Source organism: Lagopus leucura, unplaced genomic scaffold (assembly GCF_019238085.1).
Source record: "Lagopus leucura isolate 7727_CA_CO unplaced genomic scaffold, USGS_WTPT01 Super-Scaffold_100017, whole genome shotgun sequence".
Classification (NCBI taxonomy): Eukaryota; Metazoa; Chordata; class Aves; order Galliformes; family Phasianidae; genus Lagopus; species Lagopus leucura.
The window spans coordinates 12,695,688-12,719,549 of NW_024962271.1; the positions used below are offsets into that span (position 1 = coordinate 12,695,688).

At 37.3% G+C, this 23,862-nt stretch overlaps 1 protein-coding gene across 4 annotated transcripts in view; it reads left to right on the forward strand.

Annotated features, from left to right (window-relative positions):
• FTO (FTO alpha-ketoglutarate dependent dioxygenase) overlaps nucleotides 1-23,862 on the forward strand; it is a 226,093-nt gene that overhangs the window by 26,172 nt on the left and 176,059 nt on the right. For 3 of the 4 annotated variants that reach the window (XM_042877158.1, XM_042877154.1, XM_042877157.1), the window contains exons 2-3: nucleotides 12,690-12,767; nucleotides 17,840-18,500. In XM_042877158.1, the coding sequence (XP_042733092.1) occupies nucleotides 12,690-12,767; nucleotides 17,840-18,500 (739 nt within the window). The remainder of the gene's footprint in view (nucleotides 1-12,689; nucleotides 12,768-17,839; nucleotides 18,501-23,862) is intronic. The other variant, XM_042877156.1, reaches the window with a different exon arrangement.

Here is a 23,862-nt window from a genome sequence, read left to right on the forward strand (position 1 = left end):
GTATTAAGTGCAGCAGCAGAAGCATACGAAGTGTCAAAATGCAAACAGGGAATCAATGTGCTTAGTTTGCAGTCTCTAAAACACTTAAGCTATGAAACCACTCCGGATAATAAGTCTATTCAATTAAGGAAAACAAACCTTTTTGAAAATGATCTCAGTTGAAGGTTTAGATAGAGAAATCAGCGTCATAAAATACCCAAGTTCTCTTGGGCATAGTGCATGTACTTCGGTACGTACTATTTTCTGTTTCTGGAAGGAGTTTCTCTTTTATCTAGAAGAGCAACTTGTAATAAAAATGTTTAGAACTCCTTATCAGCCATTTAAGTATCTGAATGTTAGAGGACATGGAGGAGGTTGTCGCATGTGACCCCACGTGCCTTCCCTCTGCAGCATGGCTGCTCCCCGCTGCTCTGGGCTCTCTGCTGAACTGCGTTCGCTTTTGAACTCTTGGTGTCCCATAAATCCTGAGAGACAATCAAGTTAAAGAGCACGTCACTAGGTGGCACTGAAACATCGCCGTATGCCAAGTACAGTCGTGAGCTCTTCATCTGTGCTGCTGGAGCTGCCTGGATTTGTAAGTGTCAGTGATTTGCTTTATTGTTAGGGGGCACTGTAATGTATTCGTCTCCATTCAAGGCAGCCATTTAGTGCCCTGAAACATGCCCTCTTACTGCTCTGGCCTGTTGACTGTGCTTATTTGGTGTAATAATTAGCAGAATTTCTCGCTAACGGTGGTACTTACTAACACCTCACATTTTCCACAGTGCTTCTGTACGTGATGGATCGTGCATTCTGTGAATGAAGTTAAGCGGGTCATAGCCTGAGCCCTGTACAACACAGCTATTTTCTGCACAATCGTAGTGAATAGATATATATTAACTTCTCTTTAATTCCCACTGTGTGTAACACAAACAAATGTGAGTCTTTTTGTAATGGACTATTGAAAACTTGTAAGCGTAGAACAGTTAACTTGTCAACTTTTGGAATAAAAGCAAGTGAATGAGCAGCTGTGGAAGGTAGAGTACACTGACTTTTAACAGTGGCATGCTTTAAGAGCCCGTGTAATGCACTGCCAAGGTTTGTACAGATTGCTGTGCTTCGTTTTGGTGCAACAGTTCTCTCATGCACATTAAGGGTGACCTTTTTGCTACTGATGTTCAAGCACTTATTCTAGCATTTGCAAAAAGGAAAAAAGGACTTTTTTTTTTGCTTTTTATTAGCTGGAAATGAATGACTTGTAGAAAATTATTCTGGTGGAAGTACTGTGGTAGGGATCCCTCTCACCTTGTGTTATTTTTTTGCAGATACGGTGGAAAGAACAAATGGAAGTTAAAAATTCCCCAAGAATCAGTAGGCAAAGGTAGATGCTTTTAGTTCAACTCCTAAGTAAAAATCTAATGGAATTGCTAAGCAATGAATTCATTCAGGTTACAGTGATTTGAGGCATTTGTCATATAGAAGCTTAGCTCTGTGTTGAGACAACCGAGGCATTTCACACAGGGCCTCCAACAGTTTTCAGACTGTAAAAGCTTTCTCATTTCTAGTTAAGATGGGATTTTGAGCGTATGTAGTATTAAACATTGGCCATTAACTGTTGCTTTTGTTTGATAGCATTGAATTTTAAAATCCTTCCAATAAATATATTTATTTGTTCTATGTTGATCTTTTTTTTTTTTTTCCCACCTCTTGTGAGTTCTAGTTACCAGTGAAGTGATTCTCCTTTAAAAAGCAAGTAATCCTGCAGTGAATCCAGCAAATAAGAACAAAGGTGACTCTGGCAGCTTTCTCTTAACGTCAGTTCCTTGCCCTCAGCCTCTGTTATTAATGCATCTGCACTGCTGTCACTCAGATAGTTTTAACACATGCATACTATGTGTCAAAAAGAGTGGCCTAGATTTTAGAATTTCAGGTTGAGAGTACCCCACCATACAAAACCACTGCATCGAATTATGAAATGGTTGACTTAAGGTACTGTAGACGTTCTGAGGAAAATGAAATTTATTTTCATATTGAGAATATCCTCCAAGGAAGCAAGAGAGTTGAATTTGAAGTGTTCATCTATTCTCTTAGATAGAGACCTGCCTGTATGCCTTTAAAAATATTTTAGTAGTTCAGAACAATCCTTCTCTGTTTTGCAGTCATATTTGATTTTTTTTTCTTTTGTGGATTGGTTATAAAGCCCTTTTTCTTTATCATTCCAATTCCTTCACTTGTTCTAATTTACTGTGTGCTTTTGTCATTCTTATATGTAATAATTTACTCTCTATATTTTAAAAGTGCCCAATTTTTTTGTACACTTCGCTTACTGGATCACTCCATGGGTTCAATTTTTAGTGTTTCCACAGAGTTGACTGATCTTGTGCACTATTTCCTATCAATCTGAATGCAGCTTGAGAATCTGTTGCAGATCAGTGTGGCTGCCTCTCTTCATTTGAGAACCAAACAAAGTTTGATGAAGTTAGCACGCTTTGTAGGAATTGTTCACTTGTTGAATTTGGCAGTTGGGATATTGGGATGTGCATTAGTATAAATCTAGTTTATCTTTTTGTTTATCTGAAGAGACCAAATGGGACAAAGGAGAGCCGTGAGGAAAATTGGAATGGTCCTTGGAATGGTCTGCTCACCTGTCTTTCTCACCTTCAGAAATCCTGTTTGAAAATACAGTTTGGAGAGGGAAAAAGTGATTTTTGAAGAGGAAGAAGACTTGACACCACCAAGCTCCTTCTCATTTGTATAATGCAGGCAGTGACAGCAACAGAACTATCTTGACTTTTAGGCCAGTTGGGAATATAACCATACGTGGAAAAAGAGAAGCCAAATGTCTCTCCTGAACAAATGTACGCAGAAGGCTTAAGAAACAATTTTTGCACATGGCTGCTTCAGTTGAGTGGCGCTTTTGCTCTGCACACTTAGAGCTGATCATTGCGAGCATTAGAAAAAGTTAATAAGAATGAAGTCTGTATATGCAAGAGGTAAAAGTGAAAACAGTCTTCGCAAGAACTAGGATATTTTCTTAAAAGCTTCGGTTGGGAGGAAAAAAACCACCACAAAGTAAACAGTTCTCAATTCTGCTCAACAAATGTATTCTTAAGCAAAATGTTGACTTACATTATGAAGTGCTCCTTGGTTTGGCACAAAGCAAAAGGCTCAACAGTTCTACTTCTTTCAGAGTAGATTAGCGCTCTCCTGTATTTTACCTGCTAGCACATCCTATGCTTATTCTTTAAATTGTGCAAAGATGATTTAAGGATAAAATGTGAGTGAAAGAAAACCGAAGAATCCTTTCTTCTACTGTAATACATTGACTTTATGATCGTGCTGTCAAGGTACCAAGCAGAATGGAATACAGATCCCGACAACTCCTGTCCAAGCTCATTTGAGCTGTGATGCAGAAGAGTTCTTAATACCAGCTTTAAGACTCCAGTGAACTATGTTCTTACAGAAGCAGGCCAGTGCCTCCTGATTCACTGACCACAGGTACATGGCAAAATGATGGAACAAAACCAAATGGAGGAATAAGATGCATCGAACTTACAATCAGCGTCTCTACTGCTTGCAGTTTATTTGGCTAGGTTGTATAAGCAGAAGTGAAGGAAATATGGATGATTCATTGCAGTCTGTTGGGAACCACTGAACTAAAACGTATCATTTAGAAAAAACATCCGAACTTGATATAAAAAGAATTCTCTTGATGGCAAATTCATCTCATGCAGTGGTACTCCTCTCCAGTGCTAATTATCCTTGCTTTTAAATTGAACTCCCTGTTTTTGGTCTAAACTTGCCTAGTGTTCTTTCGGACTCTGGGTTTTGCTAATCGTCTGCCAACTTAATGTTAAATGTTAGCTTTCTGTTCCCCATGTGGCTTATTATGGAGGCTGTGAGCAAAACAAAGCTGTCAAGCTAAACAAAATTAACTACGGTTGAATTTTGCACTACATCTGAATTGTTCATTTTGAGGGTTTTTTTTTCTGTAACTCATTCTTGCTACAAGAAGAAATCCTCTTCTTTCAATGAATGCAATACAGAAATATCCTTCTTCAATTTGGATACCCAAAATCAGTAGGGTTTTATTAATAGTTGTCTTATTATGCCAAGGCAAGAACTGTGGTTTATAGGTTTAAGTGAGTGTTATTGTCATCATTTCACCAGTGGTATTGGTTATTAATATTAGATTATTATTATTACATTAAATTTATCTACCTTATGTTTTCCCTTGGCTGTACAGGATGACAACACCATATTAGCTTTGTACTCCTGCGTAGCTTTAAAGATGTTATTTGTTGACTGTGCTTTTTCAGAAGAATGTTGATAATCTGTATGGTGCCACACTTGTGAACTGTGATTGCAAATCCACGATAGCTGCCTTTAAATGACTTTGAGGACTGGACAGGTGACTTGCACAGAACTTCTGCTCAAAGGCTCTTCTAGCATGAGAAACATTTATAGGAAGGTGTTTATTGTGTCCTTGGAAAGGACAAAGTACCAGGATTGCAGGGAAGAGGTGCTGCTTCTGCAGCTGAATTCTGGGGGACCTTATGTACCCTTCTGTTGTCTGCAGTGATTCTGTGAAGTATGATATATAGTCTCAAAAATAATCTCAGAAGTAACATTTAAAAGCTCTGTATTTGGTGAAATGCGACTAATACATGAGGGGAGTGTTCCTGGAACACATTTCTTGTTTCACTTAAGGCTTTGACGGCCTTACCATCTTTTTATTATGGAGTGAAGATGCCTCTTAAATAATTAAATATGATGTCTAAGCTGGTTGTAGAAGTCTTCAAATTTTACCAGATTTGTGAGTGCTTTTATACTTTTTGTGGTGCCTGTTCTACTAATAAAATCTGTGGAAAATAACATTTATTCTGTTAAAAAAAAAAAAAGCCCTACGAAGATGTTCAAGTACTATGTAATAGACATGACAGTTACAGTTTGTGAAATTTAATGCTCTAGCTCCTTATTGATCTTTCCTGCAGATGACTTCATGGCACAAGCATTTGCACTTAGCACCTGTTCTTTCTGCATTAACACTATCTTTGGAATTGTTATCAGGGGAACATTGGAAACCAAACTTGATGCTAAACTTAGGGACTTCAGGATTATTATTTTTTTTTTTTTCCAAGCATCCATTTTATTTTCAGTTTACTTTTGACTGCTGTTTCTTCTGGGGAATATTTTAACACGTAAAATATAGATATGGTTATAGACCAGGATTCCTGCGAAGCCCAGTATTTCCTGGAAATGATAAAAAGCTGCAAGAAAAGTTCATTGCATCTTTGATCTTGCAGGTGGTTCTGATAGTTCATCTGTAAGCGGTGGTGTTTGCCTAGATCACATGAGGAACCTTAAGAATCAGCTTTAGTAATTTGAATGGAAAATATGCGATAGGATAAAAGGCTATAATCAACTGTACCCACAACAGAAATTGCAAGTTCAGTCTTGGTTTATATCTCAATTTCAAAAGGTATCACCTTGATCAGCAGGTCTAAATTTCCCACAGGAATATGGTATTTTCTTTCCTGCAGCCAGTTTTCTTTCGCACGCTGGTTGGCGGAGGGCATCTCCAAAGAGGAGTTGTCAGAAGTCATAGCTGATCGCATTCCTTGTAGTGACTTCAAAGCAATTGTTCTCTCACGACACAAATCCAGATGTCTGCTTATTATGGGGCATGCCTTCATGCATACATCTTCTTTTATTATGTAAGCTTAGTGCTTTGAACTATTTCTGTAGAAACCAAAGGTTCCATCTTAAGTGAGGTACAAATGCATTGGAGGGAAAAAAGACCTCATCTTAACAGGTTGTTCAGTGTGCAGGCAGCGCTGCCAAATGTATTCTCTTTTCACTGTTAACATTCCTCATAATTTATTTTTACTTTATCTGGTTCTAAAGTTTATTGAATCCTTTTCTATGCTAAAGGATTGCTCAGGATTTCACACCTGATCAAACCATTGTACTTGATTCCTTTGGACTGGGTGGATTGATGTATTTTTGATGCATTGTGTAAAATCAGCTGTTGGTGACAGTCACTAAGAAAGGTCTCTGCCTTCCAGTTCAGTGGAGGTGATCTGATTACTTGGTTAAGAAATGTGGTTTCTCAACGTATATTAACTATTTTTCTACAAAACTATGCAAAGTATGGCAAGCAGAAATGCCATAGTATCCTTAATCAGTTCCTTGTGATCCACAAACAAGATATTGATCCTAAAAATATCCACCCTTTTAAGTATTTTCTTTGATGCTTGTGTGCTCTTGCCCACATATAAATGTGAATTAAAAAAATTGGATACCTGATGGAAACTTGGTTGTTTTCACCTGAAGTTGGAAGGTTCTTCTCGTCAGATACAGCTGATCTGTTTGCTGAATGATGCCCACTGGAAGAGGATACACAAGTGATACAGGGAACAAGGAGTGCATGTTGGTATCAGTATGATTGCGGGGATGGTAGAGGTTTGAGAGGTATGCTGAGGAGGCTCAGGGACATTTTGTCAGCAAAAAGAGGCTGCATTTGAATGATTTATCATTTAAAATTTCTATGATAGTTACATAAAGTACTAAACCATGTGTGACATATCTACGCTCAACTGGATGAGAAAATGGCCAGTCCTGTTCCATTAGCAGCCACTGGCCAAAAGAGTAATGTTCCTGTAGGTTAAAACAACAATTAAGGGGCACTTAACATCTCGAAGCGGTCAGAGGGGGGATACTGTTAGCAAAGACACTTTTCACACATTGCTAAGCTGCCTCAGTGCATAAATTAACTCGTGGTTCAGTTACATCAGTCAAGCATGTTGTATGTATGCATGACTGGTCTGTGTGTGTGCCAGAACCTGGGCCTGCTGATTTATGAGGGAGGCGAAAAGAGGCTGAAATGAGTAAGTAAAGCCAAGCAGTACCTTCACAGGAGAGAGCATCGAGCAGTCCTTTGGACAGCTGCTCAGTTACAGAGGTTGGTGTTAGGGCTGAGGTCTGCTTGCATCGCAGTGGGAGAGCCAGATGCATGGTGTTGTATTAAATGACCAGCAGGCTCAAGTACAGTGTTGTTCAGAAATGGAGTTATGGGCTGTTAAATATCGCTAGTCATAGATAATCTGAACATTTGTTTATAGAGAATAATATACATTCTTGTCATTAAGATGAAAATGGGTTTGGCATATAGTATCATGGGGAGGGTGGAGGAGCTGTAGGATGCAAAGCACAGAATAGCGTGGTCAGATGCCTGCCAGTATTTCTGACAGAAGGAATGTAGCACAGGCAAGGCTGTTGGTAAATCTTGACTATAATGAAGGGTAATCTGGAAACATAACATTTTCATGTGAATAAACGGTGCTGTAAAATTGGCCAGTCCCTTAAGATCTTTTAATGAGTGGCATTTACACAAATAATTGGAAGAAAAAAAATTCTGAAATCTAATATACGTGATAATGGAGAAATAAAAGCTGTAATAGTGCACTTAGAATGTATTTTTTTATTACTCTAGGTTTGCTTCTGACAGAACTGTTCTTAGTGAGCCACTTGAAGGATCTTGGTTGCTCTGAAGTTTTAATAGGTAACACTTGGAAGGCTTCATACTTTAAAGAAATGTCAAATTCAAAAATCACATTCCTACCTTAACAGATATACCAAAGTTGGTTGTGGTTTTTTTGTTTTTTTTTGGTTTTTTTTTGTTTTTTTTTAATAATCATGTGAAAGAATGTTGGGGGATAAGGCTGTGGAAGTTCCTGTGAAGTGATTGCTTTTTTTGTAAATGGGATCTTATTATGGTATCACGGAATTTTGACCATATAAATTATTTAATCTTCCTCTTTTCTCTTACTTGAGAGGAACCCTTTTCTTCATCAGCAACCTGAAGTAAATCCACATTCTGTAACAGTTAGCTTAAAAACAACAACAAAACCACACAGACCCCACTGTGCATCTTTATGGAAGGAAAAAGTTAATAGAAGGGAGGGGCTTACGGAAAGGCAAATGTTTGTGTCTGAGCTTGAGGTTGAGCTCTGTTGTGAGAGTATGTGTTTTGTGTGGGGGAAGTAAGGGCTGCCTTTCTAATTCTGATAACCTCCTGTGAAATGAAGAGCTACTGATGAAAATAATATGGAGGTGGAGATGATACTTCCTTCATCGTTGATTAGAGGCCTTCAAAAAACAAACAAAAAAACTCAGACCAAAACAACTACAACCCTGGGCATTTGTTGACTGTGCTATTTTCAGCATACCTGGCACACTGGTACTTGCCTGAGGAGGTGATCCAAGCATTCAGCCTGTTCTCAGCCTTTTGCAGAATATAACAGATGGTCAGTCCTCAGCTTATTGAGTATATGATATCCTTGCCAATAATGAAAATATGATTGAGTGAAAATCAATAATTGTAGAAACAGGAAGACAACAGGAAGATAAATGCAACTGTGAGATGTTTGGTTTGCCTGAATTATCTTTCCATGCATGTTCTCCGTAGTGGGATTCATCTTCTGCTTTGTTCTCTCTAATACTGACTGTAAGGTGAAGGTACATACCCAACAGCTGAATGCAAATTGCTTGCATATGCTGCAAATGCACTTGTCTGAAGTTTCAAATTGCCCTCTTTTCTGCAGTATCTTTTTGGGGGGGAATAACAAGATGTACCTTTTCAGAGCAATGAGTAACAGCCATGTTTTTGGGAAACGGGCTAATTAGAATAAATCATATATTGTCACTGCTTATAAGAGGGAGTGCTTGTAGAACTGAAAGCCAACATGTCTAAATATTTGATAGGCATTATTGTCTGTCCATGTCTTGGATCTGTGTCTGACTTTTTACATCTGTATGGGATGTTGCTCCAGGCCCGGAGAGATTACTTGGTGTAGTAAAGCTGATGCTTTCCCCCGTGTTCATGGGAAATGCAGGGCAGCAAACAGCCCTGGGGGTTATCTTGGAGGCGAATCCTGCTGGCATTGCCTTAAGTTGGCTTCTGTGCATAATTGCAACTTCTACGATAATTTCTTGAGTGCATTTTATACTAAGTACTGGAAAAACAACTTTTCTGCTTAATGCTTCAAGATTGTTTATGCGTTAGAAGTTGTTGAGATGTTATGGCCTTAAATTTGTTTTCAGCAGTAATTTCAGTAGTACTTGAGTGCAGTTACTTTTCAGTACGCTGTTTCAACCAAAATAACGATCAATCAGTTGGAAGGAGAAGATTTGATGAAACTCAATAGAAATTCTACCTTTGAGACAAACCTTTGTAGCATAATTATTGAAGTTCTCTTTTACAATGAAGTGAAACCCTTTAAGAATGGCATTGACAACCTGCAGGAAAATGTCAGCTGCAAAAACAAACTGTGTACATGATACTGTATTTTGATATGTGACTTTGGTGTGGATTGGCTTTGTTGTAATTCCTTCTCCTGTTCTGTAATGTTCAGTGCACAACTTCTGGTGCCATGAAATAACTTGTACACATTTTGGTTGAGAGATTCTGCTTATTGCTATTCCATGTGCTGAATTTTATACCCAACCATCTTATCAGTATATCCATTTATTACTAATGCGTGATCAGATACTGTTAGTATCTCCAGGAAGTTCATTGGATGCTCTAAAATTGAGTATTAGTGTTTTGATATTCATTCTGGTCTCTGAAGCCCAAGTGCAGCATTCCGGAAAGTTCCCTGGAGAAAGCACAACATGTGCTGGTGTTACAGGGATGGTGCAGATGGCGCTGGTTGGTAGTCTATGAAGCTGTTCAGCAAGTAGTGCATCCTATTTTATTACACTGGCCTACAACAGCAGAGGTTGATGCTGGTGTTATGGCAGTAGAGGTTGAACTTTCCCACCAACATTGTGTTATGTTTTGTTGCTGTGTGACAGATGGCAGCAGAGGGGCAGTCTGACAGAATGGCGTCTGACGTGAAAGCGCGTAGGAAGAGAAGGTGTGTCATTGAATTACTCCACGTGGAAAAAATGGCGCCTGTTGGCATTCATCAATGCTTGCTGAATGTTTATGGAGGCCAACAAGTGGATGTGAGCACAGTGAGTGGTGGGTGGTGCGTTTCAGCAGCGGTGACAGTAGTGACCTCTGCTGATGCAGATCGTTATGAGCGTGGCATGCGGGCTTTTGTTCGTGGCTGGCCGCAATGCATGGTTAATAGTGATGACTGTGTTGCAAAATAGCATGTTGTAGCTGAGAATTTGCTGGATCAAATAGTGCTCTTTGTATCTGTTGTGGTTTCCATGGAAGTAAATAGGAGGCATTACTTTCAGAGTGGCTCACGTATGTGTAAAAATCTGTTGTTTAAAACATAAGAAATGATGTGGATGTGTGAATAAACTGTTCTGGCATCAATAGTTTTTAAAATGTAAAAACAGTTTAGCAGTATATCTTTAAGATACCTTCAAGGAAAGGCAATTTTTTGTATGCGAGGGTTTACTTAAGGATTAGATGCGCTCTGTGCAGTGCTTATGTAGCAGTGCTTACACTTGGCATCAACCAGCTGGCGCAGCTAGATCCTCAGACTTCCTTTTTTTTGACTTTTTGGAGGTACTAGAGAGTGGCTGATGCTTCTGACATCCGTGTGACAGCTTCTCGCATAGGAGATGAGCAGTGCGTTCCACCACCCAGCTGTGTGTATTAGTCTGTACATCAGCTGAGGCGCGGCACTTAGCCAGATCTGACAATCACATGTGAGCGCGTACTACCTATACACAAGAGTGCATTTCAATGTTGTGTGTGTTTTTGCCAGGAGGCTGAGACTTGACAAAGAAATTGTCAGAATCTCTCTTCTTCCCACCTCTTTTTCCCACAGTCGAGCCCATGTTTGAAATGCAGGATTTTTTTTTCGGCTGTTTAATGGGTTTTATTTTACAGCTGACAAAAGCAATCTAATGTTCTCAGTGATTTCATGTAATAAAATTGTAGCAAGCTTTTCATAATAGAAAAGAGTTATTGTTTTGGAATATACAGCATATTAGCATGTCATTTTCTGCCAACATAATCTGAAGCTGCATTATGCTCTGCTTCACTTGATGTCAATATATAATGTGTCCCCAATGGAAACTAGAGACCTAGAAAAATTGCAGTTCTGCTTTCCAAATTCCAGTGCTGCTGTGTTGTCGGTCTTGTAAGAAGAACAGCAGATTGTGAATGAGGAGATGAGTATGTGAGAACTGTCTGCTCAGATTTCTATTTGGCTGCACTGGTAGTTATAAACCCTAAAATCTCCTACACTGCTTTCGTAATTTAAGTCTGTCTGTCCTCTGTCTTGGTGCCTAAATTTCAGTTGTTTGCCACCACTGAATAAAATGTGTTAGCATTTTTCATAGTTCACCTGTCCTTGTGTAGGTGTTTGTTATGAGCCAGGAGTTGTTATGTATACTACTTCCCCTTCCTCCCTTTTTATAATAGGATTGCCAGAATGTAAAAAATCTGTTTTCAGTGTATATGGAACATATTAAACAGTTGCAACCTGAAAAGATTATGAAAAGGAAAATTTATGAGAAGAATAAGAATTGTTGCTTTGTAATGATGAGCTCTCTATGGAATAAGCAATTTGCAGTGACATCTAAGTGATGAAATAAGCAGTTTTTTCTGCATAAATATGTTTTAGAAAACTGTTAGTTATCTGTTCCTCCATTTGTTTTTTGGTTATGATGATTTTTTCCTTTTATCACAACCATATTCCTTTAAAAACTGTGTTCCATTGTCATCTGTTCTTCCTCTTGCAACAAGTTTAGAGCGAGCTGCAGTTTCAGTTATTTTACTGGTAGTGCTCATGTAGCTGAAAATATTGCAATAAAAATGAGAATTGAATGCTTTTGTTATTTGGAATGCTCCAGATAACAAAAATGGCTTTCTGATCTTTCGGTTGTATTCCTATTAGTAAGTTTTTGTTAATAAACAAAGCTTTGATAGAAACCTTAAAAACAAAAACAAAAAACATACATCTTGGAAAACTTAAGCTTTTTTTCGTAGCAATTCATCAGTGACAGAGTTGGCTAAACATTGGGGGAGAGACTTGAAGCAGAGGTGAAGAGAAAGTTGAGAGATAGAGGGGCAGAGAAAACCTGCATGCGGTCAGCTGCATCTGAGGTCACTTCCAGCATCAAACCAGAGTTTCTGGTTTCTGGAATTGCACAAGTTGGTTATGGCACTTTAATTATTGTCAGTGATGGTTTTCAATAGATGGTTGTGTTTTCTGATTGTTGTGTTGGTTTTTTTAGTGTTTTTCATTCATACGCCCATTTCAACAATCACTTTAGAATGTGGCCAGCATTTAGCCTCATTATTTTAATAAAAAATTATTAAGCCATTCCATGGCATATGAGTCTCATATCTATTAGATCCACAAAACGAAGTTAAAAAAAAAAAAAAAAAAAAAAAAAAGAGTTTCAGTGTCCAAACTCAGCATAGGTTTGAAGAATAGTGGACCAACGTGGATTTTCATCTGTGTAATAAGGTTTGATTATCTAAGGAAGGCGTTTGAGAGGAAAAAATACTCATTTTCTCTGAAATTACTTCAGGTGAATTGCTGTTAAGTGGAAAATCTTCACTGGTTTTTGCATCTATTTATTCTTTGTTTTTCCAGAACTGATGAGAAATAATGGGTCATCTGCCTTTTTAGTGCAGCTACTTTTCTACTTCCTTTTATCTTGTTTCTTAGTCTGATTTTGTGTTCCAATATTCTTAGTCTAACTTTGTGCTTCAATTTTTCTCCCCAAAACAGAAAAAGAGGCTCCTTGAAGAACTTGGAGAGGGCAAACTTCCATACCTGACCCCAGCCGATGCTGATTTCCATCATTTGGTAATGTATTTCTTTCAACTGTACTTGTTTTAAACTAAAGTGGCTGTTTAAGCTTTAGTGTAAGACACACTATAAATATTTTATATGATAGAAGTATCAACTGTTTTGGTGCTTCATGATGACTGGTAAAAATAACATACTTTCAGATGGTGTGAAATAACACCTCTAGAATCAAAATAGTCATGAATGAAAAATTCAAACTTCATTTGTTTCTAGGATTTTGACGTGAGCAGTTTTTCAAGCTCAATTTTGCTTACTTCCATATTGGAAGCTATGGGAATTTGTATTAATAATTACTGAAATAAAAATCTGTATTATAAGAGTAACTAAATGTCTTATTTATTTTCCCAAGGTGTGTAGCCATGCAATTCATGTAACAATTAATCACTGTTTCTTATGCTTCATGGAAATAAAGCTAACTTTGTCTTTCTTTTAATGTTTTTGCAACTTGTTATATTTATGATTTGACAAGATTTGGCAAAATAGGAAAAATATTTCTTGGCTTAGTTCTACTTTTAAACAATAAGTAATCCTTAATTATGGATTTTATGGATAAATTTATTTATCCATAATTTATGGATATTATAGAATGGTGAAAACTAAAATGCATGCTTCAAATGAAACCAAACAGAAGTGAAAACAGGCATCTTCAAATGAAAGTTTTGAGGATTACCATGAAATGAGTAGAAGAATATTCTGTATCTGCCTTGGATCTTTTTAGGTCAGCTAGAAACCATATGGCAGAAATTGTAAGTTAAATCAGATCAAATCCAAACACAGTAAGATAAAAAGCATAGGAAAGAATCTCCTTAATTTGATTATTAATTCTCCTTAAGTTGAACAGCTGTAGCGTTGCAGGAATGTCGCCCGCCTTGCATTGATGTATGGCTGTATGTGGTAGCAAACTCCTCCAAGGATGAATTTCTCTTTTGCAGGATGTCAATGCCAAGAAAAGTTTAGCACATTTAGCAATTCTTCTATTGGACTCTGGATTACAAGTCAGAACAAATTTGTCATAGGATGGCAGTTGTGATATTGAAAAGTTTGTTTATTTTCCTTACATTTCTACTTGATTTGAGTTCTAAGGTGCTAAGGAAAAGCATGGCTTTCTATAATCTTGGAGTGCTGACTGTAGTGAATGTAAGTTCTTGGTTGGGATCATTACCAGCTGTAAAAAGACTTGCAGACTTTCTGTTGTGGTGCACTTTTGTGGGAGTGGGAAAGGAAAGGTGACCAAGATCTTGTTAGAAAGAGTTTCCTTCTCTTTTCTGAAAAGAAGTTATTTCCAATCTTAAGTGTTCAGGAGGGCCTTTCTGCTTTAGAGACTCAAGCAGCCTGCTGTTCTCTTCTTGCTACTCCTGTAATATATTCCCTCCTGATGGCTTTTTATATCTGCTCTTGCCCATCATGTTTTTTTCCCCCATCTTTTACAAACGCAGTCTTACAGAGCTGACAGGAAAAGAGAAGCTATTGCTGAGGAATTTTTTAGTATTGAGTATTAGGAATTTATTTTCATCTCATTTTCTTCTACTTAAAAACAAAGAAATCTGTCTTACTCATGCCTTAGTGGAGTTCAGATTCGCTGCAGTTGCATTATACAGAATTATAGTTTGTGTAGTGTCTGTGTACATGAGGGACTTCTAAGTATATTTGATAAACATCATGACTTTCAAATTCTTTCTAAGTTGGGAATTGTTGCTTTCATCAAACATGCAGATTTTACAACTTCTGTGGTGGTAAAGAGTGGGTAAGAAGGGTAAGAGCTTGAAGTCAACATATTGGCAAAACAGAGTATCACATGTGATAAAGTTTCAGTTTTGGAGTCTGTCTTTTCAGGAGAGACCTGCCTTGCTTATGTAAGAATCTGCCCCTTCTAAAACAGAATGCTTTGAATGTGTTGGAAGGGTCAGTTGGATTGTAATTGAAAAGCTACTGTCTACTGACAGATATGGAAATGTACAGTCTGAACAGAGCTAAGCAGTTCCATCACTAGCAAAACTTCACTGGCATCTCTTCCAGTAGGTTTCATGGCTGATGAAATGTTTCAGAAATGGCCCCCAAACAATTGGTGGAGCAATGTAATATTTAAGAGTGCTTGTGAGCAAATAAGTCTGTATTTAAAAAAAAAAAAAAAAAGGCAATTTATGAATATGTGAAATACGAACTTATTTCATGAGGTATCCTTTCATTTATTAAGGGACCCTTGTTGCTGATTTCCACCTCTGTTGTCCCTTTGGTTTCCTCTGTATGGTGACTGATACGGAAGTCAGAATATAGCTACACAGGTATACTTGAAATAGTGTGTGACAGTCAGATGGAGAATCAAGCATCATGTGCCTTTTTTTGTCCTGTGGTTGCCAGTCACAAAACCACTTCTTTTTTTTTTTTTTTTTTTTTTTTTTTTCCTCCCAGGGAGCAGTGAATTGACCTTTAATACTTGCTGTCAGAGTTACAACATGCAGTACATGATTCCTCTCCCTTCCCCATCCCCCCAAAACAACGAGGTGTCCGGTATGAACCTAGCGTTCACCCTGTGCTCTGATCCCTTAATGCCTTCCTTATGTTAGACATAGCACAACGACTCGTTGGAGATTTAAAGAAGACCAAACTGTTTTCTTGTCATGTGTCGGAAATGTGTTTCCATTTCCTGACTTCTGAGATAGCAGTGTAGTGTTTCTTTAAGGTAGAATCTTCAGTGCAACATGTAGAATGTAATAATAAAGCAGTTCTTCAGCATGTAATCTTCAAACATCATCCAAAGGTAACGTGCTTCTGACTCGATAAACAGAAAGGTGCGGGAGCCGTTACCTCTGCAGGTTTTTTTTGGGGGTGGAATTCAATATTGTTACTTTGGTTAAAAAATAAAAAGTGGTGTGCTTCCTTTCTAGTACATGATTTCAGGCACTTAATTGCTGTTCATCAAATTGTTATTTTCCTGCTTCTCTAGTAGCTTGGAATTGTATGTGTTATTCATAGCAGCTGTGCAGTGTGTTTAGGGATACAATAAAAGATAGTAAAAATGATTTCTGTATGTCAAGGTAGTCAATATCATGTGATTGTTGGTTAATCTGAACTGAGTATATCGTATCTGCAGAATTATGAAACAATTGATGCAGTAATTTTATGTCACAACATGTAATATTGTTATGAAGTATGATTATGAAATAACTGCAATTCCCATCAACCTGTACCCACACATCTGACTGTAGCCTGTTCTGTAAATACATGAAATCTGCAGTTACTACCTTTGTCATTAAGGATTTTTTCCTTGTCCTGTTCAAATACTACAAACAAAAAGCACCGTCTGAAACAAGTTGAGTGGTTCATGACCTCTAAAGGATTTGTTCCAGGCTCTTGGCAATTCTTTCTCTAGTTTATTTTCAGTTCTTTTAGTGAAAGTTGGGGTCCAGTGTTCTGTGCTGCATGTTGTAGAAGGACCTTCAAATAAATATCTGGAAGCATTTTCAAGCTTTGGTATTTAGAGTTAAGCATGTAAATACTCTTGTCAGAAATTATTATTATCTAAAGATACTGTTATATCAAATTAACTTTTCCCCCTTTCTAGGAAACTACTTTTCAGAAACTATAAAAATGTGTGAAGAAAGGGAGTTAGCTTCTCTCTAAGAACTGACAAGCAGTGGTGTCAAGTTCCTCAGATGGGCAGAGATTTATATTTAATCATTACCGCTAAAATAGGCTTCCTTTTGCATTCACGTTCTTACTAGATCCATGGTCATATAAAGTCTTCTGTTAAATGTTGTGACTTAAGGGGATGATGCTGGTGTATAACTGCTTGCATGCAGTAGAAAATGTGCATACTGAGTGATTGGTTTGTATTTTTAAATGCACCTTTTGAAGTTTCTTTCCTGAAAGTCAGGCTTAGATCCCATTTAAAAGAAGAAAGTATTAGTGAAATGGTTTTGAGCTTGACTAGGAGCCCACAGGTGTATTGTAGACCAATATAATGCTTTTGTGTTAGTGGTTTTGTTTTGTTTAAAAGTGCTTTGAATGTAAACTATTGCATTGGAAAAATGTTTAGATCAGCTGTATGCATTTATGTGCTCTAGCCCTGTTCCCAGTGCCTTCAGGTTTCACCTTTCTTTATTTCTTTTCCCATAGCACCATCAGTATCTACTTTTCTCCCACAGCAGTGACTTAGTGAACAGTTCTGAGCTTCCAAAGTATTAATTGACACCCAATAGAGTCACATTGCAGCTTTTCCCTTACTAAGAGCAATAGTTTTTAAAATTTAGCATAAATTTTAATGAAAAATACAGTTAATGTTGTCTACTTAAGAACTTACTCTCTAGTGTGTGTGTTTTGCAAAACAATCGCAACTGTAGTTAAAGATGATTTACAGGCAGCCAATAAAAGCTGCAGTTATGTAATGCTTCCTTAGAAAGTCATATTAATGAAATAAAATTCCTCCCTGGAGTGGGAAGCGACGTTTTACATGCAAAGAAAGATGCTGCTGATTAGCAGTGCCATGCTTTGCTGGGAGTTGCTACGTACAAAACCTGCTGAATTCTGATCTCCAGGTGGTGTGGTCAGATGGAGATGTGAGAATGAAGGTTGTTGCTGGTGGGGGGATGAGAGTAAATAAGTTTGGAAATTTTTATAATCAAAAAAGAGCAGCTAGCTGGCATCTTGATGAATGTGACAGTAGAAAGGTTGTCAAGGATAGAATGGACTGCCAAGGAAGACTTCGAAAGAGGTGCAGTGCAGCAGAATGTTGTGGGTTTGTTGTTGGTTGTTTATTTATTTATTTATTTTTTTACACATTTTATTTCAATTTCTATTATTTTTAGTACATGGATAGTTTAGGAAATAATTTAGTGGGGAAATATTGGTTGTAGCTGGACAGTTGAACTGGGTGATCTTCAAAGTCTTTTCCAACCTTGGTAATCCTATGATAAAGTAACAAATTCTGGCATTTGACATCTATTTCTTTACTATATTCTAGACTCATGCTTGATAATTTGTCCATTTATCCCCACACATTCTTGAATATGCCAAGTACTTGTTTAAAAAAAAAAGAAGTAATTTTCTGTTGTTCTTGCTTTCTCCTTTAGCAGACGACAAGATATTCCAAGCTAATTTTCAGAAAGTCGGATACAGTACCTGAAGAGCTCCATCAAATGGTTCAAGAGGGCTTTTTGACCTTGCGGAAACACAATTGTTTTTTTCAAGATCTTGTAAGGATCAAAGGAAAAGATTTTTTTACGCCAGTGTCTCGTATATTAATTGGAAACCCAGGATGCACTTACAAGTACTTGAACACAAGATTATTTACAGTTCCTTGGCCTACTGAGGGTTGTGAAATTAAATATTGCAGTCCTCAAATACGTGATGCTTGTAAAGCATTAATCAAACTTAATGACTACTTGCATGTTGAAGCAGTCAAGGCATTACAAGGACAGAATCTGTTAGGCACCAAAGGTATCAAAGACACTGCTATAGTAGATAAGGAGCAAAATTTTGCTACTTCGCTTATTGAGAAAGGGTCTTTTTCAAAAGATCAAAGCAGTTGTTACGTACCAGAGGATGAGTACACAAGTCTAAATAACAGAACATCTTATAACTTGACTTTATTAAATTATATGGATCCACTACAAATGTCATACTTGAAACAAGAGCCTTATTTTGGAATGGGGAATATGGCAGTGAGTTGGCATCATGATGAGAATCTGGTTGAGAGGTCAACAGTTGCTGTGTACAGCTACAGCTGTGAAGGTGAGTGCTTCTCAGCTTTGCAAACGTAACACTAGAATTCAGACACTTGATTTGAATTTGTAAATGTTACTTTGGGTATCATTTTTCAGTTGACTTCCAGTACTTCCAAAAATCCTTTGTTTCCTTCAAAACGAGGAGAATTCACATCGATTTTTAGAGGCTTTGGCTAAAGACCATTATATAAAAGTAATAGCTTATATTTTTCATGTGCGATCTGTTGCTAATTTCTTCTTTTGTCTTGAAGTGATGGGTTGCTTTTCTTACTTAACATTCAGCTAAGATAACCATGTCTGTTTTCTTAGACATAAAATATCAGTCCGCCTAGCAAACTCAGTAAAAAAAAAAAAAAAAGATTCCCTGACCAGTCAATGTCAGATTCTACCTATTGCATCCAAGTAATGTAATTAGTCTACTTGATTTTCTAAGCATAAATAAACTGTATTTTAATAAGCCACTGTGGCACTTGAAACAATGAGGATCTGTAGAATCCCTTTGTATGAGGAAGCTGGACCTTTCAGAGCTTTACAGCTGGTACAGATTTGCTCTTCATGGAGGCAGAATCCCCAATCTGTTCAGAGTTTAAACAGCAGGAGTCCTGGGAGCTGAGTGATCTTATGGCATCCAGGTAGCTCTTTGACTGCTCAGAGACTCACGACTTGGTTTGTGTGGTTTTCTTTTTACTTCCCTTTGCATTTTGGCATCATTTGTTATGTGGTTATTTCATGAAGTGCTATTAAAGCATGTAATACTATAGATGAAATAACTTCACTTGCTTGTTCATTTGTTCACTTTTTGATGCCATAGTGAAAGCATAATGTTGGAAACTTTATTCAGTGTTATTTAAAGTAGAAACTCTTTTTGATGTGCAAGTGAAGAAATCTGAGAGTCAGCACAAAGATGATGGAACAAGCTGATATTGTAATTAGCATCACTGTTTCTTTTATTGTTTCAAGTGTCAAACTATCGTGGCCACTTTGCGTGAAGTATGTTTTAGAGCAGCAAAGTAAGATAAATGTTTTGCTGAATGCTCATCTAAATAGTAGTTCCAAATTTCGATCCATTTAGGATTTATAGTAGTACATTAATTTACATACATCACATGGGAATGTTGAGGTTAAAAACATGTTCAGGATTTCAAGATAGTAAGCTAATAACCGATTCTTGTTTCCTGCTCTATTTATAAGAGTGAATTGCAATCCAAATACTGGTAGAAAAAGAGTCTTTTCAAAAACTGAATTTTATACATGAACGTATTCTGATGAATATCTCTTGCTCCTGTCCACATAAGTTTTGTTGAGCTTTATTGCTCAGCAGAGCATTAGCTGGTGCTAAAAATGTCTTTTGAAGTAGAGGTGTTTCAGATACCAACTCAACAGAGATGGAGAGTAACCAAGTCACTGCAAACATCCATCATTTTCTCACCTGAATTTCCCAGGAACTAAATTTGAGGTTAGAGGTGTAATTTTCTCTGGATGCTTCGTTGTGTCTTGTTTGGCTTCTTTCTGTAGGAAGTAAAACAAATAAATGAAACAGCTTTGTTAGCTGGCAAGGCAATGTTGAAAAGCTTAGCAGAGCTGAAGTCAGTTCTATTGATGGGTGATCCAGAAGGAGCTCTCAGGCTTGTTCCTATCACTGAACCAGATGACTATTACTTTGCTGCAGGAATTGGGAATAAAAATAATTCATATTTACTACTGATGTCGCTCCCTCACTGGGTTTCAAAAATAAGGTATTCTGAACTTGTGGAAGTTGTTTTGAATCAGAATAAATCTGTATTTGTAGTTGACAAATAATCTTAGCTATGCTTTGCTTAATGGATAAAAGTCATGGAGTAGTGTTTTGTACAGGATGAGAACAACGATATTAAATGGCTTCTAATGTCGATAGTATAGTAGACATATTGCTTGTTGAAAGAATAGAAATGGTGCATAGAGAAATGTTACCTTGATATATTTAGACACAACATTCAAGGTGGAAAACCGATACGAGCAATGTCAACAAATATTCCAATCCTTGTTTTTTGTGAATGTCAGTTGCGAGAGAAAGCAAGCGTTATGGATATAGATATATAGATTATTAGTGCCTAACTAACCTCTTCTGTTGTGGCATTTCAGTAGTAACGCAGATGAAATATCTCTGGGTAGAAATTCATTCTTTCCTGACAGCTACTGAGAAACAGAGTATGGTCTGCTTTTTTTACTTAACTTGTACATGCATGTGAAAACTGCTGTGGAAGACTGTAATAATTCTGATGTTTATTTCATTAAACCTTGAAAACGTGCCCAAATACTTCTAAACTCAGGAAAAAAAATCTGTAATGAATTATTATTTTTTTCTATATTTATTTAATAATGGTCAGTTGGATTTAATGGCTATACTGGATGTTTACATCCTTGTTTTAGTAATATGTTGGCAGTGATTCCATCCTCTCAGAAATAATGTTTGATTTGAAGTTATATTTAGAATATGGTCTGAGAGCGAACATTTAGGTTTCAGACTGCCAAAGACTTCTTGGAGATTTTGATACCAAATAGCAAAGAAGCGTTTCAGGGCTACTTTTACTTTCTTCTGCTGACGAACCATAACCAAACAAGATCCGGGCAAACACAAATTTCTTTTTGTTCTAGACCTAAATAAGACCCAAAACTGGCAGGATCAGGTCTTAGAGCTGCAGACTCTCCAAAATTGGAGCTGTCTACCTAAAGCCTAGTGATGTGGCCGATTTTATTCAACTACATTCTCTTTCATGGTTCTATCCTTAGTGACAGGTTTGAGCTATTATGTTGTGGCAAGCTTGTTACCCAGTTGCACTATTTTGGAGTACAAATATAAAGGTTTCTTGCAGGCCAAATTCTATAACCATTAACAGAGTTCAAATCTGCAGATAGTTTAATCTTATTTCCTCATTAATTGCTGCTGCGTTGGACCATTTCTGTACAGTTTACTCCAGAATAAATGGATGTTCCTAATGTGCTATGTAGATGTAAGGTCCACATGATTTATTCTCATGTACCTAAGGTTTAGATGCATTCAAATGTTTTCACTTACATATGAACTGTTAACTTCTGTACTGCATTCAGTCATGCCCAAGGGATGACAGAATTTTATAAAAATTTCACGTTATGTAAAAGTTTGTCAGTGCTACCTGGAGTTACACCACAAGTGTTAAGATGGGCTTTTTTTTTTTTTTTTTCCACTTCTCAAATAGTTTGCATTTTAAAGCTAGTAGCAGCTTGCTTCCATTTGTTACCAAAATAGCATGGTAGGAGCAATCAGTTTCAATTGCTGCTGATAATTATAAGGTGCAATAATTGAGAATACAGAGAAAAGGAGACTGTGAGCTACATTTGAACTCTGTACTTAAGCAATAAAAAATTTATCAAACTGCAAAAAATAAGTCATTTTAACGAGCACATTCCAAAGGTGCTGGATTTATGAGGAGACCCCAGGAAACTTTCATTGAAATTGCTGTCTCTGATTGTAGTTCTATATTTTATTGGTGCCATATTGTGAACAGTGCCGCTGCCAAAGTGAATGGGAAAGCAGCATAACAGAGAGTTAACCCAGAAAGGTTACCTCTTTTTATAATATCCATGATGTATTGCATTAAAAATGCCTCGAAAGCCATCTTATTTGCAGTTTTCAGAAAACTTTTTTTTTCTTTTAAATTGTTACAGTTTATCCAAATGGGTCAGAAAATATGAAAGCCCCTCAAAGACTTTAGTATTGATTTTTCTGAGTGTTTGCTCACTCTTGTTTTCTCATTTGTGTGTTCCCTGATAGAAGGGCCTAGAGCTGCTCCTGAGCCAGAGCTGCAGCCAAAGGAGAGCAGCAGCAGTCAAGAGGAGATATAGGGAATGGGTTTTACAGTAGGAGTTTCAGCTGAGGTCTGAAGATCAGCTTTTTGAGATGTTTTGGCTCTCTGCTTCCTGCTTCTAAGCAATACTTAATTGACACAGGAAGACAATTTATTAATTATTAAAGGTTATCTCCAGCTAAACAAACATTGCAGTAACAATGTGAGAGGAATGACTTGAATGTTTTGGAAGTGAGAGTTCAAGGTCACTATATCTGCACGTGATATAGTCAGATGATAAATCTGTGTCATGGTATTTTTCTAGAATTAAATGAATACTTATGTTGTAGAAAATCTTATACAAAAGCGCATTTGCAATGGGCAGTGAAAGAGGCACATGAACTGCTGCTAACTAACAAGCAGTAATTATGCATTCTGCATTGTTGATGACTTCTAACAGTTGACTGCCAATCTGTGCCAGCTGCTTATTAAAACTTCATCCTCCCTCTGTCAAAATGCTCTGTTACATTAGCCATAAAAGTGTTACACCATGGCTCCCAAATACCTTGTTATAAATGCTGGCTGTATCTTTCAATTTGTACTGTGGTGAAGTAAGCTTCTGAAAATAGTTCTGAGGGATTAAGCTCTAAATAGTATTTTTATGCAGTGGATTATTTTTTCCCCAAGCTCTACATGTTCGTGTTACTTAATGATAAGAAAAGTGTTGTGACTAATGCATTGAAGTTTCATGGCTCTTCCACGTTATCTGTCATGTTTGACTAATAAATTTGAGAAAAGAATGACAGATAAGATTCCTAGGTTATTTCGTGAACCTCGTTGGTCGGGATGCAGTGTTTTGTGCATGTAGTGGAAGTGCTAAGTCAAGCTTGAAGTAGTGGTTGAGCACCTGGTGGGAAGGCAGGACCAACCCAGGGGTGCTCAGGTGCAAGCAATGTTCCTGATTGGAAGGGGTGGAGCCAGGACCCACCTCTTCCCAGACCTCATTTAAGGGTTGGCAGTGGAGGCAGCAGGTCTTTCTGGAGATTTCTGCCTACTTGAGGCCTTCCAAAGGTAATCAGCTTCTTTCCTTTGTTTCTGTGTCCCTGGCTGTTGCGTTTGAGCAGATCTTCGCTTGCTGTAGCCTTGGACGTTGCTGCTATGCTGTCATTGCTGCACTTCCCATTGCATTACAGCATTATACGTGCACGTTATTTCACTTTGCTTCAGTGTATGATTTAGTGAAATTACAAATATATAAACAAACCTGCAATTTGACTTGAAATTATTTTTAGAAGTCAGCTGTTCTTATGTCAGTGATCCACCTCTTTCATCTTTTTCTTTGCTTGTAGCTCAAGTAATTAATGAGAAAAGCTGGTATTTGTAGATCTCTCATTATGCGTATTGATAGTGTCAGAAAAACTTAGGTCCTTTGTGGACTTTGGTTTGACTTTTACTTTGTAGTTAACATGAAATTTTCATCGTAGTAAAATTACTTGCAAGAAATTCTTAATCTTTTATGATATTTTAGTACTTTTTTTTTTTTTAATCTTGGAGAGGTTGCTTACA